The sequence below is a fragment of the Lytechinus pictus genome, chromosome 2 (assembly GCF_037042905.1).
Source record: "Lytechinus pictus isolate F3 Inbred chromosome 2, Lp3.0, whole genome shotgun sequence".
Classification (NCBI taxonomy): Eukaryota; Metazoa; Echinodermata; class Echinoidea; order Temnopleuroida; family Toxopneustidae; genus Lytechinus; species Lytechinus pictus.
Window position 1 is genome coordinate 60,594,303 of NC_087246.1, and position 11,568 is coordinate 60,605,870.

An 11,568-nucleotide genomic window follows, 5' to 3' on the forward strand; every position below is an offset into this window, starting at 1 on the left:
TTAATTTTAAGTAAACAACTTTGCGAATTGGCAATACAAATGAATATCAAGTACACACGATATGATACAAACAAAAATAAATCATTATGTATGGTGAGCGGAAATAAGTGGAATAAAAATATTTCTATTTTTCAGTTATCTCTCCATTCCCTCAGCTATACTCTCAGAAAGAGATAACTGAAAAATAAGTTTGCTGATTGTGGATCCATCAAATGAATATTGGAATATTGCAAAAATTATATACTGTATTCGACAGATTTCTCTTTGAAAGTGTACGTGGTAACGATATAAAATGATCGTACTGTCAATGTATTCACCTTTGAATTTGTGTGGGAAAAGTAAGCATTTGGAGGGTATACAAATATACTTTACCAAAACAGTCTCTTTTCGTAGGCCAATTTGTAGAGTCCCCTGCCATCAGCACTAATTTTGGGTGAAATGTTCATAAATCCCCTAAAACATGTAGCAAAATATAAAATGGCTGCATTTTATGTCAGTAGATTTGTCAGGTAGTATTTTTTATTAGTAGCAGAACTTTGTAATTATGTCTATTTGAAAGTGAACTGGTCAAACTACTCTTAGTATTTAAAGACAGTATAGGCCCATAAAGTAAGTTTGTTCAGGATTCAAAATCAAAATCTCATTTTAGTTGTTTTTATGTAGTTGTGGTTATCGTAATTGCCAACATTTCGATCTGTCATGAATCACCTGAACTTATCAGAATAAACGGTGAAAATATTAATTATTTAAAAAAAAAAATCATATTTCTAAAGTGTACCATTTTACCCATGTTACCAATAAAAGTTATTCCGGTTCCTCGGATAGCAGAGTACCCCTTATCAATAGTGATTATTTGCTTTTTATTTTCCGATAAATCACGATAAGGTTGTCCTGTCGTCGGTGTATTGTGATCGGGAATGGAGGTTTAATGAAAGGGGCCCAGCTTGGTAGTGAGATAGACAAATACGACGCGGTATTCAGGTAAGATATTTTAGTGATTTCCCGTATATCCTTTGGTCATTTGTCATGTTCATTGTGATAATAAAGATGGAATAGAAGTTGGAAAGATGATGGTAGTGATGATGATGATGATGATAATGATGACGATGATGATGATGATGATGATGATGATGATGATGACGAAGATGATGATGATGATGATGATGAAGAACAAGAACAAGGAAAAAACTAAAAATAGAGCGGGGGAACAAAATAAAATATCTTCTAGCTTATGCCCCGTTGATGCTTACGGGTCATCTCGTTCTTTTTACAGATTGAATACAGCACCCATCAAGGGATACGAAACTGATGTTGGGACGAAAACCACAGTACGAATTGTCTATCCCGAGAGCTCGGTTCTCAGCCCGGATGTCTACGCTCAGGACTGGACTTTGCTTGTCGTTGCATTCAAACAGATCGACCTTCAGTGGATCGACTACATCATAGAAGGTCGCGACTTGGTAAGCCTGTCTGTGGCGTATCTACGATGTGGCAAGGATGTTCTTTTCTCGAGGATCACTTTTATGCTGGGGGGCACACAAAATGCAAACAGTTTAAGGGGTTGAAAAGGGAAGAAAAGCAAGAGAAAAGACGATAGTTTGGTCGTACGAACGAGAAATTAAATATTATCGCCATGCTAAATAAAACAACGGTGTTACAGATGGGAGGGTGAGATTTCAACGCAAATTCCTGCAGTTAGATATTATAAGGGTGGGAATGTAAAGCTTGCTATAATAGATAATAGAACTGGTAAGGGGGCCCCTATGTGCGGTGATCCTGGGAGGGGCAGAGGTCAACCCCTCAGTCACTGTCCATGGCACTTATACCGTGTATTGTTTTTTTTTTTCATAAATCGGCCACTGAAATGAGCTCTTTTATTTCCCTCAGCTATATTTCATTAACCATGTTAACTAAGAAGCAGACACAACTATCCACAATGTACCCTAATAATCTTATCTTTGGGCCCACCCACCCCCCCCCCCAAAAAAAAAGAGGAGCGGAGACAAGGACTACCTGTATGGGCAATTTCGCCATTCATATACAGGCCGTTTTGTTGGAGCCAAGTAGGATCCAAGGGGAAGTTTTCTTAACAGATTTTGTCAGTGAAGACAAACTTGACTTAGTCAATCAGATGCAAAGATTTTTCGTGTCTTAAAACACATTTTGGTAAAAGTCACTCATTCCTCTTCATGAAACGCCCCCTGAGCAGTGATCTTGTCGATCGAAATTGAAGAAAAGCGGATACGCCAAAATCAGTCTGAAATACCCCAATCACGAAAAACGTCAAAACAAACCAAGGTTTTACATTTATTTTCATCGTCAATCGATACAAAACATAAAAAAAATGTTTTAATTGGTTGATGTGATTAGATTTATTTAAACTCCCCTTTTCATACATGCAGAAAAAACTAAAGGGATTCTGGCACCCGACTGCGGATTTTGTACCGAAACCAAGGAAGGATCTTCGAATATTTAATCCAGCAATCATATCAGAACTTTCGGCTAATCTCATTGGATTTAAAATAGCGAAGGGCAAAATGGATAAGGTAAGTCATGTCTAGTGGTAATTACTGTGATTATGGCCTGTCACACAAACTGTATAGTACACAATGGTTCCAGGCTTCACCATGTCTTCTATGTAGAAATATTTTTTTTGAATTCTATGTCATGAATGCGCATGAACGTGAATCATGTCTTCTGTATACGTAACGTTTGACCTCTGTGTCACAAAGTCATATCACATCTTCTGGATAACAATTTTAAGTTCTTGTCACAAATCACTTCACCTTTTTTGGATGTAAAGTTTTAAAGTTTTCACGAACTCAAGTACAGCTCTGTGCCACAAGTATACATCATGTCTCCTACACATGTTGTATGTAGGCTACGCTTTATGTTTCCTTGTCACTAACTAAGACATCAAAAAAATCTAGACGCAACTTTGGGTTCTCTGTTATAAACGCACTTCTTTTATATACAATATTCATATTCTAGATGTAAACATTTAATTCTTTGTCACAAACTCTCATCACGTCTTACACTCTTAAAATAGTTGGGCAAAAATGCACAACTTTTAACCAACCCTGGGCAACATACCGTCCACACAACTATTGGTTAATATCTGCCCGAATTTGGTAATAAAAACTAATAATTGGGTAATTAATTTATATTTACCAACAAACATTACCCAACACAGTGGAAAGTATGTTGCCCAACATTTTAAGTGTCTAACGTATATGCCCTTTGTCACAAAATCACATCACAGATCCTGGATGCAACATTTATAAGTTCTGTTAAATAACCTCATGTCTCGTTAACTAGATTTCACCTTTAAGGTCTGTTTCACAAACTTGCATTTGAGGTCTGTGTTACCAACTCACGTCACATCTTCTCCATGTAACACTTAATTGCTGTGTCACAAACTCTCATTGCGTCTAATGAATGCAACGTTTAAGTTCTGATTCACGAAATAATTCGTTAATCAGATGATTTATTATTGTTTATTTTATTATATTTTGTTGGGTTATTCATTTTGCAATTATCGACATGCGGTACAAGCTGAAAGGAGCTGGTCGCAGTTCCGGGAAATGTAGAATGAATATTTTGCAAAGCATAAAAATTAACAAAGATTTATGGAAATACAATGACTATATTTTGTTGAATTTTATGAAGTTTCCAAGAATTTGTTGATAAAATATTGTGCTCACATCTTTCTGCAGAATGTACCAACGACGGGTTCAATGGCAATCATGGTGGCGCTGAGGTTCTGCGACGAGATATCAGTGGCAGGGTTCGGCTACGATATCAAACGCCCTGATACACCGATCCATTACTACAGCTCAGAGAAAACCAAATCCATTATGTCATCGTTTACCCACGGAATCAACCTCGAGAAGAAGTTCCTTCACAAACTGGTCAAGCAAGGAATCATCAATGATCTTACAGGAGGTCTACGGAACCAACTCTAGACCAATTTGTCCATTATTTTTTATACCACCAGCAGCCGATCAACGCAGGACTACGATTCACTGCTGGTAGAAATCGCAATCCGCGCAATCAGGTGCTTGATGGAAATTTCAAAAAGTGCGCGCAGTCATCCAAATTAAGAATTGTATTTTATTGTGGAATATTTGATTTGGTTTGATAGAGGTGGTTATTTGCCATATTGCAAACAAGCAATAAATTACAAAAGCGTAAAGTGGACAACCATTGCACAATTTTATTTGATAAAAGTTTCTCCAAGCATGCCAAGTGGGATCTGCATAATTGTGATAATCCCTAGCACATGCGTATCGACCTGGTTGTTTCCCTGTTTTATGATGACGATTATTTATGATGAAAATAGTTACATTCCTTTTTTATTACATGCATACGCTTTCACACGACAAAGTCATGTGACAATATGTTGTAAGATGTTTTATCTAGCAATGTGTATATTTGAAATAGTTCGTGAAATAAAGGCTTGCCAATAAAGTTAAGAATATATTTTTAATAATTAATCTTTGTTTTCAAATATTATTTTATAAATTGGAATAATTTATATGCATGATCAAATTAAGATAAAACAATTATCTGCAAATTACGCCACCGATGCTCTCGGTCTTGCCTTTCATTTACGTGCTAAATTTCAGTTATTGAAAAAAATGCCCTTTCCAAATTCGACTGTTCGATCACTCAGCAATAATCAGTACTTTGGTTAATTGTACAAAGTAAATGTTAAATTAACTCTTGCCTGTTTGTTGTATATTTATCAATGACTGTGTTTGAAATTATAAACTATAGTATCTACTTTCTATTATGTATAATGCCATGCCTTCAGAAACACCAAACGTATCTTATATTCCCGGTTATAATTCTCCTCCTCCGTCTCCACCTCCTCGATCTTCACTCTTCTTCTACTGCTGCTGCTGCTTCTTCTCCTCCTCCTCCTCTTTCTCCTCCTTTCTCTTCTTTATTGTTTCTACTATCTTTCCTCAAGGTTTGAATACTATTGTGTTTTATATTATTTTAGATGTACATTATAAGATAAGATGTAAAATGTAGCGACCGGGAAATATATAGCAATATCGCCCCCTTGTGCTCAGGTCATTCAGGTTGCATTCGTCGAGGCCGCACGGGCCTATTGACAATGGGTAGGCAAAATATATTAATTCGAGCCAACCAATTCCATTTTTGTTAAATTTTGATATAGCTGATCAACAAAGTGTATGAATATGATTGTCCATCTAACACTGATTCTATGGAGGGTAACTACTGAACTTCCTTTTTTCTAAATTGGGAAGAAATATCACCAAGTTTGGAAGTATATTTGACTGGCGGAAGGATTGGGGTTATTTCCGGTTTCAGGTGATGAATTTGATCTCTCATGAGATGTCTTCATAATGTCGATTTATTTTGTAAATGAGCCAGTCGAGAGACCTTTTTTTCTGGTCAGATATGGATTGTCAGATATAGATCCTATCCACTGGTAGCAAACATTTGAGCCCTGAATTTCATCCTTATTTTCATGATTAAAGTGCCACTTTAACACACGAGTCTCTGAGAAATATCTTAGGCCCGTGAGACCTCGAAGTCTTTGACCATTGTGCATACTATCTGTGATATCTTCATAAGCATATTGTATTATTTCTATATTTTTCCCTTGGGGGGGGGGGGGGCAATTACCTTGATTTTGCTCTGCTGTATTTACTCTTCTGGGAATATACACCTGTTTTATTTTTTCACTGTCATGTATCAAATGAAACGAATGTAGGAATGCGATGATTTGGCCATGATACATTAAAGCAAAAACTACATTTTAGGACTAGCATGTTGATTAGGTTGAGGCTGTTGTACCCCCCCCCCCCCGGAGAAAAGAAATTATAAATTGCAACCGACTTCCTGTTTTGATAATGAAACTTTCAATATTTGAGTCTATTTCTACGGTTATTCTGTGTTATGCTATAATTGTTTTTTCTATATCTCTGTAAATGTGGTAGTGCTACAAATCATTAACATAATTATTATAGCCGCACTACCGGAAGCGAATTTGATATTTATTGGAATACAACAAGCATACATATTTCCCTCATTATGGTGTTGAGTGCACTCATAGAGAGAGATATATATACTTGTATAGACTGTTTCAGAGTTTGAACGAATTAAGAGCAGACTCGGGGCCTGATTATTTATTTTTAGACACATTTTACCAGTAAAAAGTGATGGTATGTAATTCAATATGTTACTATTCACTCATGGAAACTCAACTTTTTAATGTTTAGAAGCAGAGGGCCTTTGGAATAAAATATGTGTAATCAGTGGGATCCAGGATTTTCCAAAATGGGGGCACATTTTCCGAGGAAAAATTTTACAAGCCAAAAAAAAAATGAAAATATAGATTTTTTTAAAATGTGCCTTCCTTACATACCTCTCGTAGTACAGAGATATGAATTTGACATGTGCCAAAGTGAACGAATTATTTGCGAGGATTGCCAAAAAAACCAAGTTTACTGAAATAATAGGCCTACCAAAATGGTAAACGAGTGGCTTTGTTTTTAAATCGTTCGTATTGTAAATACAATGTAGCAGATTATATTTCGTGTTACAATAAATCTAGAGTCGATTTATTTTTTTTAATATGTATATATTTTTACAAAGTAAATGTCACCCGATCTTTCATCTTGATTTGGATTATACATTATTTTTAGTGGATGTTTCATAAAGATGTCCATAAGCTATGCTCGACTGTACTCACGACTGGTCCTTTACCTGTGCTAATTGAGGTGCCTTATAGTCGGGGGCGGCACCTCGGGGGCAGGAGGCGACCTCCCCTAACATTTTTGAAGTAGTGCAAAACGGGTGAGAGAAGAAGAAAAAAAGAAAAGAAAAAGAGAATATGGAAGAAATAAGGGAGAACAGAATGAAAAGCATAGGTCTGGACAGTGTAACTCTATAATACTCCTCTATGATTTAATTCAAACGAATATATGACGTCACCTTTATCGCAGCACATATGATTGATTTAGGGACCGAAAAAAGACTTCCAATTGATCGAAAGTTTCTTGCAACGCACCATTATTAGTCTTGTGTGAATAGGCAGATACTTGTAGATCAAAGTTTCTAATCAGGACCTGTGCTAGCGGGACCGGTTCTAATCAGGACCTGTGCCTGCAGACTCGTCAGTCATGCATATTAACCTATGCGACAAATGCATAAGACTTACTACAAATAGCTATTATCGTAACTCTCCATGGAATGGTACGTGGCCTTTGATTGGCTGTTGAGCTGCATATGCCATGCTTAAGAGCTAAGAAAATCGAGCACTCCCTGAAGAGTTACGATAATTGCATTGTTACTATGTTACATATCTGAGCGTAACTTATAGATGGCTTTAATTGACCATGTTTACGAAAGAGTTACCCTGTTATTTGTTGTTTTGCAGTGGTGATAGACAATGAAGGAATCTTCTCTTAGTTTGCGTTATGGATTGTTTCTCTCTTATTTCGGCTTTAAATATTGAATTCATGTATCACTCTTCCTTCAGTGAAGCATGATCTCAATATTTATTTATTCATTTATTTATTTATTTGTTCATTTATTCATTCATTTATTTATTTATTTATATTTAAACATGGTAGCCCATTCAATAAATTGAACTTTTATGTTGCCCTAAAATACTTCACAACTCTATACGATGAAATACATTAAAAATATTGAATACTGTCAAGATTTGCGTCTGGATTGCTACCGTGGTCTTAACTGTGAAATGATCGTAGTGACCGTATCAGTTTAGTAGTAGCAGTCGTATTGATCGTAGAAAATTTCGATAGGTTCATTTTTTTCAGCTACGAAAAGACAATCGTGACGTTTCTAACGAATTGCACAACAGCAGGAACATACTTCCATGATGCATACATCATGGAAGTATTAATTAACGATATCACAATACCTTTCCTGTTTATATGACTCAAAGCTTGACTCGCTACTGAAAAAAACAAACAGGAGTTTGCAAGTTTTTGTTAGCAAGGCTGAGATGAAATCGAGTTAAGTGACTTCTTTGTCACTGAAAATCGTCACTTTGAATAGTTATCATTTTGTCGTCTATGTTATCATTTTAATACGTTGCTTGTATTTCCTTACATTGCAACTTCGTCCTTGAAATTTTGAAATGAAATAAAACAAATGTTTTAATAATTATAATAATAATATATAATAATAGCGGTATATTTACCCAGGGTAGCCGCTTCAGTTCCGAAAACTGTTCTCCCAGCGGGCCCTGCTATTATTACATTGAATTGAATACATTAATCAATTGATAGATTTGATTCAATCAATAAATGATATGTGTCAAATGTGTTTCCTATACTGACCGAGTACGAGTCATTATTTATTATATTTCATTTCACTTGTTTTACTCAAATTTGCACATTATTAAATCTGCCCATATTGTCTTCCATATTATATTTATTCTATCTATAACATAGAAGTAAAACTTTGGCATAATTTATATTTCTATTTAGGAAGTTTGACAAGTCGACACATGGGATGACATGTCTTCATTGCGAGATACGTATATAGACAACTCGACTCGATGACATTTTCATATAAGCTTACTTGGCGGGATAACGTATCACGCGATGACAACATCGACTTGGCAATATCTCGTCATTCGTCATTTATTATTAAAATGTAACTTTTTATACGTCGACTTTGCACGATAACTTATACGTCGACTTGGCAAGATAGTTTATCTCGTTATATCGACATTTTACTTTCTATACGTCGACTTGGCAATATAACCTATCTTGTCATCAGCATTATACTTATACATCCACGTGACAAGAAGAAATATCTTATCAAGTCGATGGCACTTTAAATCTGCCATACGATGTTCTATATGAAGTACTTTGCATAAAATTTATCATCTCTCCATGTCGACATATTAAGGCTATTAAATTGACATGGCAATGAAAATATATCGCCATCTTGCCAAGTCAATGACACTTAAAAGCGTTCATAAGATGTTCTGTCTCAGGTACTTTTCACAATCGGATATTAATTGTCTTCAGTATCTCCTTCCAGTAGATTACTCTCTGATACGTCTTAACGTCTTGCGTACCTATATAATCAGGATTTTGGTCATCGTTCTATTATGGAATGACCTTCCGTTCATCGTGCAGGCGATCTGGATTAAACCGTACACATTCCGGCATTATTCAATGTATTTATGTACACAATAAGAGAACATATATAATAAGGAATATATTCTTTGCAGATAAATCCATATTAACAACGGCTTGGCTTGAATCAGGCTTGATTTACTTGTATCTGATTTAAATTTACTTGAAGTTGTAATGATATGGAATTTGCCTTTAAACATGTTACAAGAAAAGGGAAGATGTAACTTGAAATTGCTACATGGTGAGTGTGTGAAGATGTGGGTGCGTACATGAGTGGGTGTTTAAGAGGGCGAGCGCGCGCGTGTGTGTGTTTGTGTACAAATGTGGTTCTGAAGAATGCGCGTTGGTGCGTGATTGAAGGGGTGTGTGTGTGTGATGGTTGTATGATTGGGTGTATCAGGGTGTGTGTGGATTGTGAGTGAAAAACAGGCGAGTGTGCGTTGAGGTCGCGAGTATAATGTTCGTGAGTCAGAAGGGCTACATGTCTTCATATCGTTATATTTCCCTTTTTACATGCCCTGGGGCCCGTTGCAGAAAGAGTTGCGTTTAAACGCAAGCCAAAAAATCAATCGCAAGTCCCAAATGCGCACTGTTGATTGGTTGAAAATCAACTTGCGCATGATTTTTAGAGTTGCGATTGATTGCAACTCTTTCTGCAACGGATCCCAGGTGATGAATCTCTATTGAATAAAAAAAAACTCCAACAAAAATTGCTCAAAATTGTACACTAAAAAAGAAGCACTTTTTCTTACACAAGAATAACATTGGTTGAATAAGTCGGTATATAGTTGAACACTCGGGCATCTAGTCTCTGTTGAAATGTATTTGCTGGAATCAGAGAGCAAGGGGTGATTCGTTGACAAATATTGGGTCCAAGCTAAGTCCGAGGACAAATAACTTTCGAGGGCTAGCAAATGAAACTAAGAGGTTCCCAATTCAAATGATGGTGATTTAAAGTTGGGGGATTTGCATATTCATGCATAATGATTGTATGCATTGTAGATAAAAAAAAAAAACTTTCAGGAGCTTTTGGAAACATGAACAGTAACAGATATATTCCAAAGAGCATATATAATGAAAGCATTATGAAGACTTTGAAAATTTCTTTGAGGTTTCATTTATTGAACACAGATCAGAACATCATCAGAAACTGTATGCCTACAAGCATTGACCTTTAGTTCTTCAAATGATATGATTTTTACAAATCTGAGATGCACGGTCCCATAGATCTGTCACCTGTGTATGTGATATGTTGTAACAAAAAAACAATTCCCGGTGCTTCAAAAAAAAGTGCGAATTAGAGTGACCTGAAATATCACCATAATTATATTCCATAGGACCTATATACTACATGTTTTCCCAAACCTCCACAGGAGATAAATTAGAATTTATTTTTTTTCAGTCACATATCAGTGCAGATGAACAGGGGGGGGGGCTAGGGGGTTTGAATCCCCCTTGGACTGTCAAAGAGTAATGTGCATTAAATATAAGAAAAAAAGGAAAATGAAAAAGAAAAAAAGTAAGAACGAGGGGAGAAAATGGAAGAAGGGTATAGCTTTATTGTTTTTTTTTTTTTTGTCAAAAAGAATAAAAACCTAAACGAGACGTTTTTCTCTCTCTTATACAAAATGTTGCTTCCATGCTCCGCGCGTGAAAATCTCGAAATTGGCTTTCCCCTTTGTTTCCCCACACAATTTTCTACTCCGCCCCCCCCCCCTCCCGGGCTTTGGGACTCGTGTATTACTTGCCAGAAATTATAAAGTATACATTGGTTTATGAAAAATTTACGCTCTTCTGGTCGAAGCGGGTAAACACTACCGCCACTCCCGATATGATACTTCTTATTTTCAGCAATTAAGCAAATTTGGGAAAAAGGGGCAGGCACAACATTCGTGCCGTGCTATTTGCAAAAGTAAGATGAAACTTTATACCATATCGCTGCACATTCATCTCCTGCCTTGCGCTATTTTGAATAGCACTCAAGTTTAAGGAAGCGCTTAATATGAGCGAAATAACACTTTAAAAAAACTTAAATCACGTAGGTTTCCGGGCTTCGCGTGCATGGGAAAAGAAAATTACTCTCCTTGTATCATCTCTTTCCCATTTGAAGCCATTTTCCCCTTCGTAATCGAGTTTTGCAATCTAATAAAAATCCAATGAATTAGAGCAAGTTATGGTTTCAGAGAAATTTCGAAAATTCAGAGCTTCAACGTTTCAGCGTCCGCAATCGCACGGAAAGAGGGATTATTTCAAGTTCCCAAATCTTTTCCCACTTTCATTTTTTAGGCGCTCATAGTTTCTTTTGAAAACAATTTTTTAAAGCACAGCAATTAAGTTAATTGGATATCGAGCTGATAATGATACTAGAGACATCTTCTTTTGATTTGAATTTGAAGAGACGTCGAAAAACTTC

At 36.2% G+C, this 11,568-nt stretch overlaps 1 protein-coding gene across 1 annotated transcript in view; it reads left to right on the top strand.

Moving 5' to 3' along the window:
- LOC129270174 (lactosylceramide alpha-2,3-sialyltransferase-like) overlaps nucleotides 1–6,833 on the top strand; it is a 9,342-nt gene extending 2,509 nt beyond the window's left edge. Inside the window, exons 5-8 of the mRNA XM_064095294.1 lie at nucleotides 886–981; nucleotides 1,274–1,460; nucleotides 2,403–2,546; nucleotides 3,717–6,833. Of these exons, the coding sequence (XP_063951364.1) occupies nucleotides 886–981; nucleotides 1,274–1,460; nucleotides 2,403–2,546; nucleotides 3,717–3,965 (676 nt within the window). The 3' untranslated portion in view covers nucleotides 3,966–6,833. The remainder of the gene's footprint in view (nucleotides 1–885; nucleotides 982–1,273; nucleotides 1,461–2,402; nucleotides 2,547–3,716) is intronic.
- The last annotated feature ends 4,735 nt before the right edge of the window (nucleotides 6,834–11,568 follow it).